Raw genomic sequence first — 24747 nt, 5'->3', positions numbered from 1 at the left:
GGAGGTTGAAATGTCGCGCAGCCGGTAAAGCAGTTTCGCTTCTTTTCCACCCCCACCACGCCCTTTCGGTGTCCGGAACCGGCCGCTTTTATTGTATATTTAATTCCACGTTGTTTATCCACGTCCCGTTCCAAGGTTTTGGTGGCAGCAAACCTCCAGCCAGATATTTCAACGGGGCTGGAAACGTTACGAGGGGCTGGAAATGGCTGGGAATCTTCGTCGAGAAGAATTTTATTGCCACGACCCGAATTCCAACGATTTCGATATGGATTGCTTTCGTTATTTCTTAAAATTCTCGCGGTAATTTGCGGAAATTTATCATAAAATGAAGTGCAAGGGATAATTGTGAGATTGCATATTCATTTTAGGGTTTGATTTTGTAATAATACATTGTAGAACAAAATGAAGAACGAATTAAAAAAGATTAAGTATTTTTTTCGAAGTTAAATTAACATTCGTTTACTAAAAAGATTCATCCAAATCTTAACGAAGTTAAATTAAGAATTTTAATTTAATTTTCCAAAATTTTTAATTTCGAATCATCGAGATTCCAATCCTGCATTGAATAAAAAAAAATTTGATCGAACATTATGGAATACCAATGACCCTCGAAATTCAACTCTTAAAATTTTGTCCAACAAGAATCTTCTCATCTTCTCACGATTGAAAAAAAAAAAAAGAAAAAAGAATGAAATTGAAATTGCGTGTAGATTTTATTTTGCAAAATTCCATTTCGAAGCAAACGAAGCATTCTAAACGATGCATCCTGTGCATCTGGTAGAAAAAAGAGAGAGAGAATTGATAAAATCGAGTCTCCCGAAAGATCGCGTAAGAAAAAGTCAACGACTATAATTCGACCTCGGCGAAAAGAAAGGGGCATGTTGCGAGGAGGGAGAAGGCGGGGTATTCGCTTACTTCCGGCTCGTCTATTCGCGTCACCATCCGGCACGAGCTGCATTCTCACGCTCATTTGCATACCCGGCTACACATCAATATTCAGGGAGGCCGGAAAACGGGCCCGTTTTGCATACTGGACCCCCCGCTCGTGTCATTCCTTCTCTCGTCCGGATCCCGGTGGGGCATCGCGACTTCGATCCTGAGAAAAAGAATCCGGGCAAAAGGATTCGATAAAATAAATCGATCGATATATTCAAATTCTTCGATGGACCGTGGATGATATATAATTCGATTGGAAGGATGTTTCGTGGGAAAAAGGAGAAATGATAATTTTATTTTTCATAAGATGCGAAATGAATTTTTTAATTTACTTGCTAATTTCTCTGCTAAACAATTGAAATTTAAATATAAATCTAGAACGGAAAAAATTAAAAAAAAAAATTAGGAAAAAGAATTAATACAATATTGAAATTATATATACGAAGAAAACTTGATTTATTTCTTGAAATGAAATACTTCTCACTAATTTTCAGTCATCCGCAAAACATTCGGTAAAATAAAATACTTAAGTAAAATACTTAAAGAGAGTATCGAATAATTTCCTATACATAGATTCATCCACGCGTGAACTACTTTACACAATCGTTTCGAATCATAAATTCTGCAGCCAGGAGAAAAATTCATCTTCGGCAAACGTTTACCTTTAATCCAACCAACATCTTGACCCAGAAACCCGATCGTACCATCCACCTCGCTCGCCAAAAATCTTGTTCCCCCTTCCCCGAACAACATTCCTATCCCTTTCTCCCTGCCACAACAAAAATTACCATAATCGAAAAGATCCACCGTCCGTACATTCCTTCAATATTTTTTTTCCCACACCAAAACCGAACGAAATATCATCATATCACATTATCAACGAATCCAAATAATCTCCTCTTCATCGAATCCTCACCATCCAGCCTTCCCCAATAAATCTCACCCCTTTACCTTCTTTCTCTTCCACCCCTCTTACCCCTCGCGCTTCGTTCACCTCGGCCAAGTATCGCCGGGTTGCATACACAGAGGCGCAAACTCGTCTTGCCGGCGGAAGGAGGGCGGGTTGCGTAATTTAAATAATTCAGCAGTGACCCTGACCCCGGTTAGGCTGACCTGGAGAGCCGGCGATTAAAATCACAATGCGGTTCTCGAGTTCTCAGGGTAAGACAGGTAGCGCGGCCGCATACATTAGATCGAGGCGTTCGTGGTGCGTGCACAAGCGCAGAGGGGTCCCTGTGTAGTATCGCCCTGCTACACACACACACACACACGTACACACGGGTGATTTTATGCAGAAGAAGCTCGGGCGAGAAAAGGGACGACATCTTTTTCCAGCTCTACAGAAGCCGTGGAGCGCGCGTTTAACTGGACCCGGCGAATTAGCATAACGATGTCGAGCGATTTATTTTTCGGTGACTGAAAATCCCACGGTGTGAGCAAGGATCACATCTTCTTCCGTACGATCGAAGGGAATTGCGGCGAGTCGGAAACGGTCGTATATGGAGATTCGTAAGAAGTCGGACGGATCGGATCGGATCGGGTGAATCGGCGTTCTTCGAGGATCGAAACTAGGTCGCGGTTGCCTCTCGAAGGGATTCGCATGGAGAGCGGATTCGTGAGAAGTACGAGGAGAAGAGTGGAGCGATACGGCTGGATGAATGGGGCCAGTCACGGCCTCGCCGATTTACTTCGTGAATTATTAATTGGAGGATCGTGTTGTTACACGGGGATTTCGATTCTACGAGATGTCTCGAGATGGGTTACGGGAGAACGTTTGAAGAAGTTTAACGGGAGAACGTTTCTCGGATTCGATTGATGTCGGGCACGTTTCTTTTGAAATGAAACGTACGATGATGTCGTGAAAGCACGTGAACGAAATTTTCTTGATGGAAGTTTCGAGTATTTGGTTTAAGTGATTGTATAATTTAAGAGACAAGTAAATATATTTTTCTTCTTGAAAATTATTCTCAGAGAAGAATAAAAAATTAAATTTGGATGTATAAATTCGATTTCCATATTTCCAACGAATAATAATAACTATCGTTCCATCATTATGATTCTTAAGGGAATAAAATACATCTATCTAATTGCACGATTAATCAAATCTACATCCTTCCTTTAAGAAAGAATATTTAAATTCATTTTCTCTCTCGCTGATTAAAAAGAGAAAGGAAAAAGTGTCGGAAGAACGCTACGAGGCACTACTTCTTCCGAATCCTTCTTCAGCCCAGACGTGCCTAACCTAACGATGCCCTACCAACGAATCACCACCACCATCCACCCACCCCACAATAGTTTCCTCTTTCCTAAGAACAATGGCGGTCGATACGAAGCTCCGGGTGTTGGTTGTTCCGCCGGTGATCGATGGCAATCGAACGGTTCGGGGAGGATCCGCGGGGATGGAAATTTGCATCCACGATGCTGGAAACCAAACACTCGAAGGGGTTGAAGGCTGGGATGCAGATGAGCCGGCGTGGCCGCCCTCGAAAGCGGATGTTGGCAGTCTGCAGGCTACGTAGACAATGGGGCCAGTTGCCATTATGTCCGTCGAATCCTAAAACCCCATAGAGTCGTTCTTCTCTGTCTATTATCCCGGTGGTGGCAGGCCACATTGTGTATCCGGTCTGCCACGGGACCCCGGCTATTGTCGGCCCACCTAATTATTCGCAAATCTTCCGCTCGTTGCCGGTACACACCCCTCCCACCTCCTCTGTCACTCTTTCCACTCTCTCCACTATATATACTCCCTCTCTCTCTCTCTCTTTCCGTCCAGTTTCATGCCCGAGTTCCCTCTCTCTCTCTCCCCGATGTTCCTCGCTTCCTTCCTCTCGCGAAATTCCGTCTTTGGCCCAAGGGCTCGCTTTCTCGACGTGTAATTCAGCCCTAGTTCGAACTGCCTCTCTGGCTTGCCACCAATTGTCTAGGAAGAGAGACAGAGAGGGAGGAGTTGGTAGAAGACTCTTGCAATTAAATCTTGGGACTCCTCAATTCTTCGAATTCGCGCAATCTGATACGAGATGGCAGCATTTAACAGTATTTCGAATTCTTTTTTTTGTTTGCTCGTCTTGTCTGTTTGGCTTGATCGAAGTTGCGAAGTCAATTTATCGTTTGGTGTTACGATTAATTTGTGCAGAGTTATTACGTTGGAAATATTTTTATGAGGTGAGTTGATTTAGGTAGATAATGGAGAATGGTTGAGGTGAAGTCAAAACTTGAGAGAAGAAAGCGAAATTGTACGAAAAGAATTATAAAAAATTGGGAAAAAAATTTTTGTAAAAGTGTAACATTTGTGGAGTTTTTGGTTCTGGAAGAAACTTTTCTCGAGCAAACATATTTTTTGCATGGATAAAGCTGGATTATTTATATTCGCGAATTTTTTTTTCGTTTTATTATATTTCTCAACAAATTCTGGAATATACTGGTTTCTACTTCATTGCACAATTCTCCAATAAAAATAAAAATTCCTTCGAAGGTATTTCCAGATCGTTGGAGGAACAGTTAAGACAATATTTTTCATGTTGAAATTTATTTTCGTGTACTTACCTCGTGATCCGTTGAATCGGGCCGATGAAAAGCGTAGAGAGTTGCAAGTTTATCGTAGAGATTTACGCGATCGTATAGGTTTTTGAAAGGATTCTTGGTGCTGAAGAAATCCAGATCGATGTCTAAAATGTACGGTGTATCTTTCTCAGGCAGATATTGACGTAAAACAGAGCTAACCGCAAGAAAATCATCTTTCTGGAACATACAAATTTCATCTTCGTTAACGTTAACTTTTATTGAAGGTAAATATTTTAAATTATGATTATAAATCCAACCAAAAATAATCGAAATTCTTAGTACTTAAAAATAGTCAATCAAAAAAGAAATTACTAAATTTTAAATATGATGCTCAAAGATAACAAAATTAAAGATTAAGTAAAATTCATCGTATCATCTCCCAAAAAAACAAATAAAAAAAATATCAATTTTCAGATTAAGAATTCAGTAAATCCAATTATCCAATCTCGATCCTTATTTTGCAAGTCCCAATTTATATCCTTCATTTTATTTTTCCTTCCCTTACGAGATAAAAAAAATTAACAACAAAAAGCCTTCGAATCGATCAGAAACTTAACTTTAACACCCATTTCACGACCTTTTTTTTTTCGCAACTCATTGGTCGCAATTTACAAATCCGTCGTTCCTTTCCCGCAGAGGGGCGAAGGGAAACTCGAAACCCGGTCGGATATTGTTCGAAACGAGGCTAAACGTTGCGGAGGGGAGGGGTGGGCTTTTTGTGACGCGCAAAAAACAATGACTGCACTCGAATTAATCCTGTTAGAATTGATACTCGTCCCAGGACTGGGATCGCAATTTGCATGCGTTCACAACAATGAAACGCGATCGGCGGCTCGCTGCCGCGCACCACGGAGGGTAGTCGCGATTGTCGAGGGGGTGGAGGCCTCGAAAGCAAAGCCAACAACGATCACTATGGTCAGCGGCTCTCAAATGTTTAATACGGGATCTTCGATGGGCCGGCTGTCGTTTTTTTTTTCTCTTTTTTTCTATCCTCGTATCTCGAGTGTTAGCGTAATAAAATTAATTAACGTCTCCGATTTTTTTTTTTCTTTTTGCTTCTGATCGTCGCGTCAAAATTGCGGATGATATTTACGGACGAGAATTCGAACGATGAAATTTTGGAAAGAATGGCAGAGGATTATTGTTATATACGAAAAATGGTTTCGATTATTGATTTTGCGTTCTGCTGCTATTTTGGAATAAATATCGAGTTGCGTGTATATTATATAAGTTCTCGATTTATCGATTCTCGTAAAAATATACTTCTATTGATATATTTTGCGCGATAAATTTGTGAATCTTAGAAAATTTAATTCGTATCGCGATCATTGTAGCACAATGAGTTTGTAAAAAATTCTATTTATTTATCAATTTCAATATTCAACGTGATGCATGTTCATTGTTGAATTTTCTCACCAAAATTGTAATTATCGGCAGGAAATTGACAAGTTAATGTTAGACATACAACCGCACATCATAATATTAGGCGATATTTAATTACAATTGTATCGTCTCGTGGGTTTTGATAATTAATACGAGTACAAAATACATTGTTGATAATATCGTTCACATCACATAGAGAAATTGATTATCGATCGATTATAATTTATACGATATTAAAATAAACCGCGGATAATAAACAAATTAATTTCCAATTGATACGAAAACACAATAATCGTACTCTACCGCCAATTTAACAAATTCCACATTTATTCTCGCAGGATCGCGAAGGACAAAAGATGAAGAGAATAAAAAAGAAACAATTCTTTTTAAAAAAAAAAAAAAAAAAAAAAGCTCACTCGGCAAGCGAGCGTGAGTGACTGACTCCATTCTTCGCCAAATTTTTTCCCAAAAAAGGGAGCCTCTTCTAAACCCATTCCATCCTGCAAAAATCCAAAAAGCATGCACAGCGAAACCGCATCGAGCAAACATTAGAAGTACGCTGTAGAATAGTTCCCTCGTACGGTATTCATTTGCATTCGCCTAACATCAGCTTTTTCGTATCCCCCTCGTTTCTTCTTGCGATGCACGAGTAAAGAGAGAGAGAGAGAGAGAGAGGGAGAGAGAAAATGGTAGAGAGGAGAAGAAAAAGGAACGTTGGAAGTGGTTGGTTGAAGAGAGATCGATTGAAAAAGGTGCACTCGTTTTCTTCTTCTTCTTCTTCTTCCTCCTCCTTTCTTTCTCTCTCTCCTTCCCCCTCTCTCTTTTTCTTCTTTCTCTTTTTTGCTCCGCTTGCCACCGTGACAAAGCACCGTTCTTTTGCGCCGAACTACCAAAGCTCTTTTCTGACTGAAACCCGTTTCCCGTTTATGCGAACCGAACCGGCCAGGGTGTTCCTGACTGGGATCGAGAAAGGACAAAGGACTCTTACGGAATCCCCGTTGCGCTTAAACCAACAGCTATGGCACAACACATAGGCAAACGTCTCTGTCAAGTTCATTCAGAGAGAGGGAGGGGGAGAGAGAGAGAGAGAGGGAGAGAGAGAAAGAGAGAGAGGGAATGCGTGATTTTTAAATATTTTTTTTCTTCTAATCTTTGGACAAAACAAGCATATCGATATCTTTTGTTATAGTTACGTGATGATATTGTTAATAATATTATCATAATGCAAGTAAAAATTGGTGACCAGTTTTGAGAAGATTGAAATGAAATGAAAAGATTGGAAATTGGAATTATGTTATTGTTGAATTTGGTACGAATCCTGCAGCAAAACGATCCTTCAACGATCGAGAAATCTTGAAGAGCGTATTTTCGATTACAATTACACGAATTGATATTACTTGTTAATATTTGTACTAATATTATCGTGAGCAGATTTTGAGAAGAAGATTAAGATGAAAAAGATTGGAAATTGGAATTATCTTATTGTTGTATTTGGTAGGAATCCAGTAGCAAAAGGATTCGAAGAATTTCATCAGGGGATTCTAATTTTACATGATTCCCGCGTGAGAATCCGAAGAAGGTCATTGCACTCTTCTGAATGCGCGATAAAGCGATAAATCGCTTCGATTTTGGCAGATATTTTCGGCCATCGAACACAAAAAAGTGTGGAGCAGAAAGAAGAAGAAGAAGAAGAAGAAGAAGGAAAAGACAGATAGCAGCAATTAAGCGCAAGGAGTATATATGCAAATCGATGCATTGTCTTTGATGGTTGCGACTCCTCTGCCTAATTCCTTTGAACGATTCGACTTCACGCGACAGTGACAGCAGTTGAACAAGAAATGTTTTTATTTTTGTCTTTTTTTTTTTATTTTTCCTTGATTTTAGTTGATTTCTGATCGATGACAATAAACAAAAATGAAAGAAGGTATTATTTAATTTTTAAATTTGATGTTAAGAAGAAAAGGAAAGCTTGATTTTTAAATTGTTTCTTGCATATTCGAGCTAAAACATAAAAAGAAAGGTACATCGTTTCTATTTAAAATTCTTAAATTTCATCATGAAAGAGAAAAATCAAATTTTCGTTCACAATCTATGTTCCATCTCTTTTAATTCTTAGGGAAATCACATCGATTCACAAAAAACCTTGTCAAATTGTCTCGAAGCATAAATTCCATTAATTTCGAAAAAGGGTTAAACATGGGAACGAAGCATCGAATGTACTTGGAACCGGGAAACGAGGCGTATCACCCCCACGACGTTTTATACATCGAAATCATTAAGCGCGCGATTGCGCAACAGCTGTAATCGGCTATCTTTGTCACGCGATTTTTCATTCGCATCGGCCTGTTATCTCGCCGCCACGCACGAGGATCGGCTTCGTTGTTCGTTCAAATAGCGTAGCATTGCTCGATCCTAATGACTCACTCTGGATAGCGTTGAGCAATTCCGGCCGCGCATGCATCATCCGCAGGGTTGGGGAACAAAGGGAAAGCGGCTCGACAAACAATTTGCCTGCGAGCACGTTTTCACGAATAATTTGGAATAAAGACGCGCGACAATCGACTGGCAATCGTCAAGGCGGTCATGAGTCATAGGATTAGCGAAGGTATTTCGCGTATAATTTTATCTGTAACAATGGAATGGTCGTGGGAAAAAAATTTTATAGCCTTTACCGTTTCGAAACGTGAATACGAACTCTCGAATAATTTTAAATTTCATTTAAATTGTTAGAAAGCGGTAACGATTTTTATCTTTTGATTCGACGATATTATATATGTGCGTGCATGTACATATATAAGTGGTAATTGTTGCACGATATGGTCGTGAATTTTATTAAAAATTATAATCAATTTTATCCATTTTTGATATTCTAAGTATAAGTGCAACGCTTGAATGAATAATTGGTGATAATTTGAAATAATAATAATATAAAACGCACGTATCACGTATCACGATGCACGTATCCATGAATATTTATAATCGTATTTGTAGAGTTTTATTTAATTTGTAGAATAATACGCGTGTTACGAAAATGAAAATTTATGTCATCGGTTGAAAGATATCTGGACTAATTCTAAGTAGCTAATTTTAAGTAAAATGGAATGTAATTTAATGAGAAATGATACTATGACACTCTATCCTCTAATCGTTATCGTAGGTAAATAAAATATCGCACGGTAAAAAATATTATGACACGATGAAAAGTGGTTTTAAAAAAATAATTTGAGATAACAAAATTGTCCGTGGCATAAGTGAGAGCGAGATTGGATAAAGTTTATGGTGCTGATTTCTCCTTTGACAAGTTATTTCAATAATAATAATAATAATATAATAATACAAATCTATCGTAAAATCTTTGCTCAGAATTGATCAAAGTATCGTTAATAATTTCCATTGAAATTCTTTATTTAAAAAAAAAAAAAAATTGTTAAATTCTTGAATAAGAATTCAAGATATTCGTAAAATAATAAAAAAAGAAAAAAGAAAGGTAAAATTTAAACTTAATAAATCAGGCAATAAAAATTTCTAAAATCGAAATAACTTTCGATTCGTAATTTTGCAAGGAAGCGAACAAACTCGAAAACAAACAGATACTTATTGAGAGCAAAGATGGGGAGAGAAGGGGAGGGAGTGATCTAGATCGCGGTCTCGCGATTTAGTTCAAAGATCACTCGTTTGTCTTAAATCACAGAGGGGACCGACGTACATCTGCAACAGTGGAATTCGAAGATTGCGCAAGGCGCGAAGAGCTTTTATCGCTATTAAACTGGGGCAGGAAAAAGAGGAGAAAAATTAATCACGGCGCTTCAAAGAACAGCTCATGGCGGCATTCGCGATACACGCAGACGTATTCAATTCGAGAAAGGAGTAGCATCGATGATGGAGTGGTGTTTCAATGAATCTTTGATTGAAAGAAACAATTCTTGGAAGACGGTTATTCGTTTCTGTGAAATTAGAAATTCTAAGAAATAAGAATTTATTCGAAATAGATTTTCTTAACTTGCAAAGAGACTTGTAAAATTATATTAACGTTTTTGTAAAAATACATCGATAATTTTTATTCTCTTAACTTGTTTAAATTTCATTTTAAAAATTATTTGATCGCGAAAAAATTATTATCGAATTGATCAATTAATGTTCAATTATATATATACAATATACAGAAGATGAGGATACGTAGCAATTAGAAAAAAATATTTTTTGCTGAAAAAAATTGAGCTAAACAAATAATTTTGGAATAAGAATTATCATTTTACGTTTACTTTTAATAAAACAAATATTACTAAAAATAAAAGTGACGTTATTCAAAATGGCCAACAATAGTAATGAACAAGTGTTTGATTTGTTGATATACAAATAAAACGTACACACGTTTCGAATCAATTGTTATTATTCAAGTCATCGTATCGCAATTATTTCCAACGAATAATTTCTTTCAAAAGATAAAAATAAGAGAAAACCCAATGATGTTATCATTATGCTCGCGAAAGATCAGCAAAATAATTATCGCCGTTTCATGGAGCAGGATCTCCGAATACCGTCGGCCAACCCCGCTCCCCTCCCATTCGAATTTTAATTCACAGGATGAAGGGGCTTTTTGTTCCTCGAAACTCGTCGACAGATCCGTCGTACGCTGTATTTCAACACCCTTTTTAATATTTCTCGGCTGCGTTTTCGCGCGCGCGCAGCCTATTCGACATTCCATTTTTGCAATCAACGGTGCCGCGCGGAGGCCCGTGTGGAGGTCGTCTGTGCGTGCGACCTATCGCGTGCCAGATGTAACGTCGATCGTGACGTATTGTTCTCGCACAAGGCGAATTAGTTCTACGTATACCCGGCGAGAATTCACGGTTTGTTAATTAAAACAATACGCTCGGATATTGGGAGAAGGCGTGCGCGCGGGAATTCAAATTTCGCGCGCACATGTCGCGCCTCGGCCTTTTCTTCCCCATCACGGCATTGTTGTCCCGCCTCGAGGGTGATCGATCCTTGCTTCGTGTGTCTCTAATTTATATCATTTTTCTCTTGGATGTGGTGATTTGGATGGAGAGCTTTTTTTTTTGTTCTCGTAATTATTTTAAAGTAGCGTCAAGGTTCACGTTGAATGGGTTATATGAAAGTAAAAATGTATGAAAGAGAGAAGAGGAAAGAGAGGAAAAGATTTTGATCGAAAAAACTTGGGTTCTAAAAGCGTTTGGTCTTTTGAATGAAGGAATGATTTTTTGCTCGTGCGATCTATTTCCTTTTTAAACAATTATGTCGTCATTGGAATGAAATAAGAAATATATATAGGTATGTACATTGACTGATGGAGAAATTAAGAAAGGAATTAATTTAATTCATAAATTTCTTTGTATTTTTTTCTTTTATTTTTACCTGATATTTATTATACGAGCATTTCTCGAAAAAAATACTCATTGAATTGTATAAATTTCATATGTTATCGTCCTATCTATTATTTTTAGTTCCAACCTATTATTCTTAGAAGATAAGAAACATAAATAAATAAATATAATTAGTTCCTTAATTATTTGTTAGTAATTCTTTATCAAAAATCGATGTCAATTTCTTCTTCTTCTTTTTTTTTTTTTACTGATTTATAGTTTTTCATAAAACATACTGTACATTAAACGCAGTTCAATCGCAAAAAATGATGATACATATCGAATATGCAACATGTTGCATACATTATACAATTATACTTTTTCGATCAAACCATTACTTTTATAATTTTATTATTACGTTTCAATACACCTCTAATTATCTACTGTACACGACAACGATGACGAACCTTCCACCATGAATGGAAAATATTAATATCGACGAGTTTCACACCGTACGAATCGAAAATTAAACTTTCCTTAACCACGGAACGATTAGATTTCAATTATTCGAATCAGAAGCGAGCGTATTCCCTCTATTTATACGCTCTCCAATGGCCGTGGCGAGCCGGCACGTTTCCTAGCTGGACCTCAGAAGGCTGTTCAGTATGCAAGCTCGGTGTGGGCGCATCCGGTGGACGCCGTAAGCTCAGAAACTCACGTTGCATTATATATCCGGCTGTCGATACGAGGCAGCACGCGTCATCCCGTTGATAAGAATAGAATAATAGAATTTTCTATGAGCCCGTGACGACGTGGCCTGTGGCGGAGGGAGGGAGAGGGCGGCCTCTCCCTCCCGAGGGGGAGGGAGGAGAGGCGGTCGACGTGCGCAAAACGAAGAAAATGCGCGCGGGGCCTTTTCCGGTCTGATGATCGACGACAATCCTCTACGTGTCTTCTGCGTTTCGCGTATATCTTTCCTGTGGATCTTTTTTCAACCTCGGTGCTCGTCTTTTTTCCTCTTCTTTTTTCTCTTCTTTTTCTTTCTCTCTCTTTCGCGTGTTCAAACTCGCCGCGCAGAAATCCTCGCCGATAAAATGGCGTCACACGCAGGACGTGTCGCGACGCAATCTCGTCTCCACCGCAAAACGCAAGGGAGATAATCGTAGCAGCCGATCACCGGTGGTGTTTCCGACCTCTATTCACTGTGTCAATTTGTCGTGAGGGTGATGTTTGAATTTCTTCCTTGTATCCCCGTATCCACGTTTCTTTTTTTTCTTTTTTTTTATCATCTTCGATGTGTATTTGTGTGTATCGAGTGTTGAAAAATTGATAATGCGTTACATCGTGTTTTTTTTTATTTTCTCTCTCTTTCTACTTGGAGAAAGGGAGGTCTGAGATATCTTCGCAGGCGTGCAATGTCAGAGGATGCGTTTGAAGGATATATATATCTGGTTCTACGAGTGAGTACATATGTAAGTAGGTGATGTCGTAGGGATATCTTGTTCGATCGTTCTTCTTGAATATATATATATATTTTTTTAGGAATTACAATAGCGTTTGTTTAGAATGTTGGTTATTCGAATATAGGATGAGTTAATACTATAAATAATAATGATTAGATAATATTTAGAAATGATTGGTTAATTTTTCTTTATAATGCATTTCTCTTATCAGATTATATCATTCTCCTAAAATTAAATTAGTTGTAACAAATCCGAATTATGGAGAATTAAAATATGTTAATTGAATTGAAATCAATATCGTTCAATCGACATTTTAAAATTCAATTCTATATACTTTATCTACAAACTAAAGAAAATTATCTGCATATTATTATTCGCATAATTTTTAAATTAGAAAAATTGCATGGATTTCGAAGTGATATACAGAAATGGAGATGATACATGATACTTCCTATTTCAAAAAATTCCTTCACGTCGTTCAGAAACAGAAAAATATACTACAAAACTTCTACTCTACTACTCTACATATTTCTTCCTCCTAGATTTCACTCCCTATCGTAATCATCGTACCGTGAAACCGAACATGATCGTGCATCGCGAATCGTCTATCTCTTCCTCCTCCTCCCCGCTGATCCCGTCCACGCTGAAAGTAATCCCCGCCGTCATCGGCCTGGATGACGATTGGCAAAAAGTCTGGTTCGTGCCCTCCACCACGTCCAATTAACGAAGAAATCGATAGAAAAGGCGAAGGACCGGTGCGATCCTTTGGATCGCGCGACCGGTAATTACAGGACAATTACGTACGTGGCGCTGACGTATTTACTCGCATGCGGGAAGAGCTCGCCCATTGTTTGTTTGCTCGCCTCGTAATTACGCGTAATGCTCACGAGGAAATTGTCGATGGCCCCCCCTTCGCAGCTGTTGCCTTGCAGCTCTCCCTTGTCTTCGACTTGGTGATCTTCGAACGGCGGTTTCTTTAATCGTTTCGCGTGGTCGAACGAATCCACCGTGGCGGCCGATGAAGAAAAGTGGTATTTAATGAAAAACTGTTGCTTCGTCTATTGAACTGTTTCCTGGCGATAAAATTAATTTGCGATAAATCGTCCAGATAGACCTATTATATATCGTTTCAGAAGAAAACGATATTCCGCGATGCAATACTCTTTGTATTTCATTTTCTGATAGAGATATATAAAAAAGATAATAGTGTTTCATATTTTAAAAATTATTTTTTTAAATGAACTGATCTTATTCTTTATATGTATATACGAATAATTGGATAATGTTGCGATTAATCTGAACATGTTATATCGTTAGAAAAGCAATTATATTGAGCCATTTCTTTTTACTTATCTCTATAAGTATTTTAAGTTATTTATATATATATATTTTTTTTATTCTTCATTTACATGACAAATGAATCAACCTCGGGATCGCAATTCTTTAATAAAAATATACTCGACGTCCAGTATGATATCTCTGAATAAATAGGTTGACGTGGACAATTGTGGATTTTTATTTCGCGATTCTTTGTGCGAAGAATTTGCGATTCTTTTTTCTTCTTCTCTTTTTTTTTTTTTTTTTTTACAATGGAAAGAAACTGCACGAAGTCATTTGCGCGCAAGGTTCTTTGACTTTTTTGGATTTTATTATTTGCCTTTGTTACTAATCGTGTACACGATCAGGATTTAAGATAGCAGCGCTTTGTTTTAAACGATGAGTAACTGCCGAGGTATTAATGAGTAATTGCTGATTGTTTCTTTCATTGTCTCGTGTTGACCAAAACAGAGATAACTTCATTCCAAGTTGATCACAGCCTTTGTTCTCGTTGTACGACCTTCGATAGCGATTAACAAAGAATTCTTAGCTCGTGAATTTAACTAAAAGAAAAAAAAAAAAAAAAAAAAAGAAGAAGAAGAAGAAGAAGAAAAAGAAAAAAAAAATAAAGTACAGATATAGCAATATCTCATTATAAACATACTGAAATAGATTTTTCTTTATTGAAATTGCTTTAGACTTTTATAGTCTATAAATCTAACCGAAGTACTTACATAAAATCACTTTTCATGGTAAGGCTTCATTTACATGCCTATCGATAAATTATATGTATATCTACACTTTTGCATAAAAGTTTTTAAAACGCTTCATAATTATAGGACTTTAATATCTGATAAAATAAAATAGAGATGCTTTCCAATTCCGATCGATATATCTATATCTTTTTAAATAGATTACAGTAAAATGATTAAATAGATTAAAGTAATTCCTTCCTTTCAAGCGGATGGAACAAATATTCTAAAAACGAACACGCTATTTAATGTCGTCGTCACGTGACTGGAAATAATCACAAAACGAAAAACATATGTTTCGAAAAAAACTTTATTGCTCGTTGAAGTCGATTTTTTTTTCTTTACTATACAATAAGAGGCTTTATTACGTGACTAAGAAAAAAAAAAGAAACGAAATGTTAATAATACTTTGACAATTACAAAAACGTATATCCTTCGTTCAAAGACATCTTATATTCTTCCTCACTTGAACAGGAACCAAACGCAATGGTTATTACTAATCAACCAATGAACATGAAAAAAAAAAGAAAAACAAAATGGCGTCATGTCGAAACGAAAGACGATTCGACGATCGAATCGAATGTCTCAACTAGACGAAATCGTTTGTTTGAACGAAGAGCAACTCGCGTTCCCAATGAGTCACCGATAGAGACCGGTTGCCTTGCTCGAACGCAGCTTAGCGCCTTTTAAATCGATGGAAAACACTTGTTAAACGCTTGCCGGCCGAATAAAGCTTGCTCACTGTCCGAACTGGACGTGGATACGTCCCTTATACGCCGTCATCTCATCCACACTCTCTTTAACGAATCTTTCCTTCTTCTTCTTCTTCTTTCCCTCGTATAAAATCGTTTCTCTTACAAATTATAATTCCATTATAAATTTTCTTCCTCTCTTAATTATTCCCTTAATCATAAAAATAGATAGAGAGAAAAAATAAAATTTGAATCGAGAGAAAGAAAAAACGCAAAACGATAATTTCATTTACACTTTCACACTAGACACCTAGATTTTATTAATCCCATTTAACGTTTAATTTTCAGTTGGAGAATTGTCTTGTGACTCCTCTACACGATATGATACACAAAGAGAAAGAGAGGGAGAAGAAAAATTTCGAGAAATCTGAACGAGCAGAGAAGAGATTAATAGGTTAATCGGGCGTTCAATGAAGGTGAAGGTTTCTCCCTTTTCGGGAAACGGGGAATTTTCGAGCAACGAAATCGAATTCTACTCGAAGGCGGCGTCCACTTTACAAACCGCTCTTAATTGGGACGTTCGATGGTCAGAGGGTATCCGGTTTATTTCAAGCCGGATTGGGAAGGCCGATCCTCCGATCGGCGGGGAAAGACACCGCCGTCTTAATTACGCAAACACCGTAATTTCGCTCGTTTAATTGGAACGTTCGGGCTTGGAACGCGACGGATTCCTTGGACGGTTTAATTAGCGGCGCGGATCTCGCGGCAACGCTTCGAAAGAAACCCCGTCCGTGGGGGAAATCGAGGTGTTGAAAGTGTGATCCTCCCGAGAATAATCTCTTTTGATCGATTATGTATGAAAAGGGATGGATGAAAATGATATATCGAAGGAAGAATGAGAGAAAGAGAGAGAGACTCATAAAAAGAATTGTTTGATTTATAAATTTATTTGCGAGATAAAAAATGATAAGAAGAAGAGAAAGAGAAAAATAATTGTTATTGGTCACAGAAACGAGCAACGATGTTATACGATGGATATATCCAGAACACAATGCCTCGAGTATAATCCTGAGAAAAAGAAAAAAATCGGCGGCAATTCAAACGGAAATAATACGTCTGAGAGTCGGTCACGCTCCCCGGTCTAATCTCGCGAGGATCTTCGGTAATCCGATTATCAGCGAGAACGAGGGAGCAAAACAGAGATCGGGCGATTAGATCTCGCGGGAGGTTTCTCGTGTCGTGGACATTTCGATTTTTCCATCGTGGCACAGAGCTACACAGAGTACCGTAAGACGTTTCGAACGAGTCCTCCCCAGCTAGCCTCCTCCCGTTCCTATAAGTTAAGTTAAGATACAGAATACTCTTTTCCTACTTTTATTTCCTTCTTCGAAAATATCTTCGAGAATATGAACGATCAATTCGAAATGTGCAAAAAGAGGTTTCTTTTTATCATTATTACATATAGCACTTACAATTAAACCAAACAATCATCATACAGATATAATACTCCTTTTCCATTTTCCATTTTTTCCAAAAATATCTTCAAAAATATGATAGATTATATTACAATCAATCTCTACATTTTCCAATTGCAATCTACATTCTCCTTCAAAAAGAAAATTTCAAAAAGAAATGTCGAACAATGTAGAACAATATGACACAGGCTTCATCGCATAGATTTTAAATATTCATCCTGTGGCTCCAAAAGCGGGAAAAGGCGCGGTTGGGCGGCGATGATGGGGAGCGATCACACCGCGCGGGAGGAACGGCATTTCATATTTTACGATCGAACCGTGCAAGGAAGGAGGCCAGGCTCACGAACCTGGACACCGCTCCTAGCTTTGATGGGGGACAACAACATCGTCTTCGGCCTCCTCGAGGATCACGATTCGGTGACGTGTGGCCGGCCCGGTATCGGGATAACGTCGTGTACGGCCGCATATAAACGTAAAGTTGGCGACGAGGGAGACCAAGACCGAGACCACGTTCACGAGGGCCGCACACCGTTTCCTAGTAGTTCTGGTAGTCCCGGGATCGGCCGGAACTGGAAAACGGATCGGAAAGCCTTGCTTCGTGGCCCGTGAATCTCGAGATAAATAAACGCGGGCCGAGTTGCTCGTTGCCGGGCAACTGTTCCGCGAAATCTTGCATCGTTTTTGCAAGGGAAGAACGAGCGAAGTGTTTCTGGACCAAAGAAGATTGGTTAAAAGGGTGTTTTATTTCTTGTTGGAATGGAATTGAAGTTGAGGAGGTGCTTCCTTGTTTGATGGATCGATCGATCGATCGATCGAGGGAAGAAGTTGGGAGATAAATGTGGGATGCATAGGTAATTTGAGGATACTTTTTATAATTTCGATGATTCAACTCAAGGAGAATTTTTGGAAAACAAATTTTCTTTCCAGTTCATTCGAAGAACGAGGTACGTCCACGTTGTTAATTACAATTACAGCAATATTTGAAAAGTATGCAATTCCGTGTGAATGAATTAAAGTCATGTTTCTTCTATAGGTTCATAGAAGAAAATATATCTTCGTCGTTAATCTAACGAGTTATACGAATTCATTGACAGCATAACGAATCATAACATCGAAATGAAGAAAGAAAAAAAAACATATATATATATGTATACTGGCCATTTAAACAGAAATTGATGCTTTCCACTTTATTTTCGTAAAAATCCATAAACACTCCAATATATTAAACGTCACTCACAATTGACGTTTATAAATCTTGATCTAAAAGCTGTGACTCTAAGTTAATGTATCATTGACGGTTTTATAATCGCGTATTGCTATCAACCGTGTCAAAATCTTTTCTCTGTATAATATGGAAATGTTGTAACGATATCGACGAGTCATCGTGACATCTCGCTTAAATCGTTTCGAGTCGACAGTTTGCATCGAAAGATACTCGATTGATGTATCGATATATTCTAAATAATCCTAATAGAGAAGAACTCTTTTCAAGAAACTACAATTCTGTATAACGAATTTTATATATCGTTCAAAAATTCTTTTTTTTTTCAATGATAATTTATATTTACCAACTTTTCCAATTTTTCTCCCCTCAACTTAACTTAAAACGACACAAAATGCAAATAGCATAGATTACAAATTGATCGATATCGAACAAGTGGGAAAAGCACGCATAACCAACGCCTGAATGTACATGATTTATTCAACGTTTAAAAAAAAAAAAAAAAAGGAAAAGAATACAAAAAGCAAAAATTTGAAACGCAATGCAGAAGCATGTCATTAAGCATTTTTTCAAAAAAACAATTTTTTCTTCTTCTTCCCTTGGAGATACGGTAATTATAGCAATCTCAGGTATATCGATCAAACGTCGATATATTTTGAATTATCGAATCCGTATTTCGATCCTTTCGATTCGCGTTCATGCGGATCAAGAACACGTTCGCCCAACAACCCATTCCAATCTGACCGATCTGGATTCGTTCTGGCAACGAATCACGATAAGGGGGAATAAAATTCATTCGGGATTTAAGACAACCGCGGAGGAAATTGTTTGCCTTTCTCGAAGCCACTTTATCTCGGTTCTCTCGGTATATTCGCAGAATACCAGCTCGAAACCTTCACTTTCTGCGATCGTAGATAGAGCAGGAGGTTTGAAAACGACACGTCACGACGAGACGAATTATTATGTTCAGAGGCAGCGACGTTTCGATCGAAACGAGTGTTGGCTATTCTTGTTTTTTCTTTTTTTCTTTCTTTTTCGTTCGCATCGAATATCTTTTGTACGTTATTTTTCGTTGTTATTACTTAATCAAAAAAATATTTTGATAAATATTTGTCTTTGATCGAGATTTACATTTTTATTTAATAATCTGGGATTAATTGTTATGGATAATTATGTATTTTTGAAATATTTAGAATTTTCTATATAATTAACGTTTAAAATTATTATTATCCATTTTAAAAGTATTGAAAATAATAATAATATTCGATGATTTTCAAAAAGAATTGTTGAGAATGATTATTGAAATAGAATCATCTTATATGTAATACATAATCAAGTATATTATTATTTCACGTGGAATAATTTAACTCATTCAATTAAAAAAAGAAAAAATTCTGGAGACGCTTCTTCTTCATTATTTTAATTCACTTTATATATTTCTGAAGCAAACATTTAAAATTTCATTCAATCTTAGATTGAATATCGATCTTAGATTGTCTATCGCGGATCATTATCTTGCAAAAACAAAGATGACTCACATCCGAGTAAAAATAACCCTCGAACAAAAATTCTTTAATTACGACGTCTCTCGTGTTTGAAAGATTAACAGTTTAAAAGATTAGCCGCCAATAAAACAGACGCCTTGATTGCTTGATACAAAACAAACGAGGCGAGGCGATCGAAGAGAAAATTGACGAGTGTAATTCTTCGAGCATAAAGAACTCGAAATCTTGGCGTATAGTCGACGATGGGATGTTGGACGTCGAGCGAATTTACCATTCCACGCGACGTACCTCGCTGGTTACTTGGATTTTAATGATCCTCATTTGTAAACGGAGATATCTCCCATGGAAATCGGTAGCTCTCTACGCGTGCGCGTTCGATCGTGATCATTCTATCGATGACAAGTACCGATTTAAATGTCATTCGTGGAGGCACACGAATGGACGTGCCAGGTATTTCAAATCTGGCTATCTTGCGACATAATCGTGGAATTAAGATTCCTGTGCTCCTAATCTTCCAATTTCCAATTTCCTCGATAATATATTCTTTTCTTTCTCTCTCTCGTTTTTTGAAATCTTGTGAATCTCGAGTTTAATACAATATATCATAATTCTGATCCTTTCTTTGTCGAGTAAATTAAAATACCTTCTCTCAGAGATTCTTAGAATGTAATTGTAATACAAGATGAATTACACGTATTTATAGGTATTATATATAATTCAATTTAAAACGACTTTTTGAATTCATTGTTTAAAACATCTACATGTAAAGCGTCTAGATAAACGTCTTCAGCTTCTATTTCCCGGAGATAAGGATTTCTTAAAATGTGAAAAGTAAAATTATATAGAAACAATTGGGCGTGTAGTAAAATCGATGAGCGATTTATTTTACAAGGGTTAACCATTCTATTTACAAAATCTATTTACAAAATTCTTTCCTCAAAAAATAACAACAACCTTTCAATCACCTCTCTCTCTCTGCTTTCACTAAATTTTACTTTTGCCATTATTGAAAGAATCGAAGGGGAAGAAAAGGAAATCTTCGATCGAAGATTCAAACCTTGTTTAATCTCGTTCTCGGTGAAACGGTCCAGCGGTCTCTGGATGGAACGGAGCCCCTGTCCTTTCCTAAGCGTCCGTCATTCCACCGATAACGAGCACCGACTTAAAGTCTTTACGGTGTCATACGGGCTTAATGCCACGGGCACGGCGACGGGACGTGAGCCGAGATAGCGAAGGCGCTATTTAATTAATGATAATAGCCCGGCTTAACAAGAACTCCGCGGCATTTTCTTTTCATTGTCTTTTCCGTGATGCGACACGTCCTGCCTCCCCCTCTAGCCCCACACCTCGTCGTGATGGAGCATGGTAATAACACAGCGACCCGATCTATTCGCGAAATTCACCCATAGACATCGCCATTATTCCAGATTACTCGTCGTATCGTTTAGTATTTGGAATCGGCTCATCCGTGTGACATTAATTCGGCCCTCTTCGTGTACTCTTTGATACGAAATCTTTTATTACCATACAACGACTTGTAACAATGAATTTTTATCACGATGTATATCTGATGTACATCGATCGTCGTTACATGGAATAATTAAGATATATATATGCAACTTCGATTTTTAATGTTGTCTCTTTAGAGAACGTGATTTATTCGTTTCTTCTTCAGTTTCAAAAATTCCACGGATGGATGGAAAGTTTCAATTTTCCATTGGAAAACTTCCTCCTATATTCTAAAAACTTTCCAACAATTTCAACTTCCTAAAATCCTAAAAATCGCTTGGACAGATAGCGATTCCTTTCCAAAAAAAATCCGAAAGCTTTCTCCTGCCCCGAAGAAATCGTGCAAAAATTGCTGCGAGTCCGCTCGACGGAAAAGGCGTTTGGAGGGGCGATGCGCGTTCAAGAGGAGAAAGCTGGCCTCGGAGCACGCGTAAGCGGAACCGTGGACGCGTTGCAGATACGCCGATACTAATTGCGATTTATGCCCGATTGGTGGTGGTGGTCGGTGCACAGGCGACAAAGGGACACGCACCGCGGGCGGCCTTCGTTGCGTTAAAGCGTTTCGCCACGAGAAGGAGAGCCACCGCGGTTCACGCATCGCGCGGCTGTTATTGTTGGCGTTGTCGTTGGCGCCCGTTGCCTTCCAACGTCGCAAACGTTTCACCTGCTTGTCCACGCGAATCGGCTTTACGAGGCCGGCTTTTGTCGGAATCGGCGCCGCGATTCGCGTCCCCGCTGCGATCGACGGCTGTGAAACGCGGACTCGTTCTTGCTCGCCCATCGACGCACTCTGCATGATAAACATGCCGTGGGACACTGGCGTTCGTGCGGCAGCCGAGGGGCTCGTCCTTAAGTGATTTTTCATTCCGTCCCTGATTTCGAATTTGCCGCCGTTCCGCCCCGTCACGGACCAGATATTTATTCGGTTATTTCGATTCTCTCTTTCTTTCTTTCTCTCTTTTCGTTTCCTTTGTTTCGGGAGAGAGAAGGAAGGAGAGGTTCCGTCTACGGGAGAAGAAGCAACTCGAGCGAAACGAACGAGTTTTTTTTCTTTTTTTCCATTTGTCAGTGATACTGGTGGATAGTGGAGTTGTTTTTATCCACGAATTTTTCTCTTTTTTACACGCGAATGCCTTCATCGGTTATTCTGAGAACGAATGTGAGAGAAATGATACGAGTGTGTAATTTTTGGAAAAAAAAAATGAGTTTCCTGTAAGAACGAATCAAAGAAGAATCGAAGAAAAAATCCGGGCTAATTTCGAAGAATTCTTGTTGCTTAAAAAATTTGTTTATCGTGTCCATATTCGATGATACGCTTGTTATATAAGCGCAAAAGTGAAACGAGTTTCGGGGCTGAAATTCACAGGTGGTGCCCGATAATACTGGCCGGGCCGGTGCAATTTTGCATTAGCATTAATTGAATAGATCCGCGCAGGGATTAATGAAATATCAAATATCCCAGGTCGGAATAAACAATGCCGCGAAATCTATTTAAACGATGCTCGATTAAATATCCATTGGCCACCGCTTAACCCCGTTCAACCGGATGGAACGTGTAGCCTATCTCTTCTTACAACAAAGGCCTAATGCATCGCGCTTTGTACGGCAGATTAATACGTGGCGCAATAGCGTTTTGTTCGTTCGGCATGGTTGAACAACACATCACTTCCAACGATGAGAATCATCATCGAATTTTTTTCAGCGAACAGGATGAAGAAACGTGATCTTTCATAATGTTTGATCCTGATATTTCGAGTTTTATCCCCCGTTTCAAATTCGATTTTCACGATAATATATATTGGATTATATAAAAATTAGTTTCAAAAATATTAAGTTTGAAAATTAATATAAGTCGATAGATAAATAATAATTTGCCCCTTTATAAAATAACTTTTATACATACGTCAAACGCAATCTCTTTTTTAAAGTTTGAAAAAACTCGAAAATTTTTGAAATTAATTATTCGTCACATATTTATTATTTCATCTCTTGCAAAATCTACAAGTCTAAAACATTTATGAAATATCCTTATACAAAATCTCTGTAAATCGATGCAAATTTGTCCATTCATTCGAATCTCAAAAATTACAATTACAATTCCCCCCTTTCTCTCTCTCTCTTTCATCCAACAATAAAATTTCCCTCTTTGAAAAATCCATTTCCAAAATTTTCGATCAATCGCAATAATCAATTCCCTCCCTCCACCCATCCCTCCCTCACCCTCACGTCCCTCCTCCGTTTCTCGAACGCCACGAAATGCTTAAACACCGCTCGATAAAGTACAAACGCACAATGGACGTGGAAGCATAGAAACACGTGGCACATAAATCGCGCATTATGTTCGGCTCTTTGTGCGCGACGAGAGTAAATAGGCTGGCGTGCGCGCGCTCTCTCGGCTACCCTTCCCTTTTGGATTTCCTTTCGCTTGGCTCTCGGCTGGTACCCGTTTGTTTGTTGCAGCAGCAGCGATAGACGCGCGGCCATTACGCCGACGCGGCCGCCGTCGTTTTTCGCAACCGATCCGCATCGTGATTTCCTCAAGGTGCAAAGAGGCTCGACGACAGCCACGACAACGTGCGCTGCGCCCAGCCCCAGGAAAGGCTTAAGCCGCATTTAAGACCCCGTGGCCTGGACAGGGGCCCGCGCGACAACGCCTCCTGTCATAAATGCTCGATCACGAGGGATTGCGACACGTGCTCCCTCGTGTTCGGAATAGGTACGTCGAGGTGTGCGCGTGAGGTGATTTGCAGGATTTTTCCTTTGTTCCTTCGGCTCGAATTGTTTTGTTTCTCCTTTTTTTTCTTTTTTTTTTTGGTGTCGTTGCTTTTTTGTGAATTAGAAAGAGAACTCGAGGCTATTATTTCGCTCTCAAGTTTAGGGGATGAATAGAGAGTTTTTTAAGGAAGGTTATTTTTTATGGAATGATAGGTAGAAAGGGATGCGGAAAATTTGTAAGAATTAAAAGTAAAATTGATCTCGAAAAAAGAATTCTATAGTTCAGTGCAGAAATAGATATTTAATTCCAAACAGTAGAAGTTTCATGAGAGAAGGAAAATATAATGGAAAAATTAGTGATCGACAAGTTTTTAATTTTCAAAAAAAAAAAAAAAAGTGATGGATTATGAAATTAATATCGTATGAGTGAAAAATTGTTTTAGTCATGGTTGTAGGTTATTGCACTTGGCGAGTTACGGCTTTGTGGTTTATTCTCGGAATTTGTCATTTGTAATTCAAGAAGAATACTTAGAGCATTGTGATTAAGAGATCGTTTGAGTGGCCAGGCTCGAATTTATGTGCAACGAACGTCACGGGGAGAAAAAAAAAAAAAAGTAATGCAAAAATGATCAGGTACGTAGGAGCCACCGAGCGTGACGTTTCAAGCTTTTTCAAGATAGTTACACACAATGGTGTGCAATCGTATCTCGAATCGTAACTCGCCACTTATCGCGTTAATTTTGTAATAAAGATAGGAAACACGATATTTCCGGTTTTGGTGAAATATCGTTAATGATACATTATTATCTCGAAACGAATTGTGATGTACACAATGCGATCAAATATTTCTTCTAACCTTGTCGATCTTTTTATTTATATTCAGGGGAAAAATT

At 38.3% G+C, this 24747-nt stretch overlaps 1 protein-coding gene and 1 long non-coding RNA gene across 3 annotated transcripts in view; one reads left to right on the top strand and one right to left on the bottom strand.

Annotated features, from left to right (window-relative positions):
- Positions 1 to 24747, bottom strand: part of LOC725329 (UPF0489 protein C5orf22 homolog) — a 788097-nt gene that overhangs the window by 261947 nt on the left and 501403 nt on the right. Inside the window, exons 5-6 of one of the 2 annotated variants that reach the window (XM_006565453.3) lie at positions 4480 to 4674; positions 2457 to 3490 (exon numbers count right to left, since the gene is read on the bottom strand). In XM_006565453.3, the coding sequence (XP_006565516.2) occupies positions 3179 to 3490; positions 4480 to 4674 (507 nt within the window). In that variant the 3' untranslated portion in view covers positions 2457 to 3178. Of the gene's footprint in view, positions 1 to 2456; positions 3491 to 4479; positions 4675 to 24747 lie in introns of those variants that run through there. The other variant, XM_001121189.5, reaches the window with a different exon arrangement.
- Positions 10131 to 19283, top strand: LOC113218894. Its single transcript, XR_003305004.1, has 3 exons — positions 10131 to 12676; positions 15777 to 17847; positions 17937 to 19283. It is a non-coding gene; the product is annotated as an uncharacterized LOC113218894 (long non-coding RNA).

The sequence above is a fragment of the Apis mellifera genome, linkage group LG7 (genome assembly GCF_003254395.2).
Source record: "Apis mellifera strain DH4 linkage group LG7, Amel_HAv3.1, whole genome shotgun sequence".
Classification (NCBI taxonomy): domain Eukaryota; kingdom Metazoa; phylum Arthropoda; class Insecta; order Hymenoptera; family Apidae; genus Apis; species Apis mellifera.
This window is presented reverse-complemented; position numbering and strand designations above follow the sequence as displayed.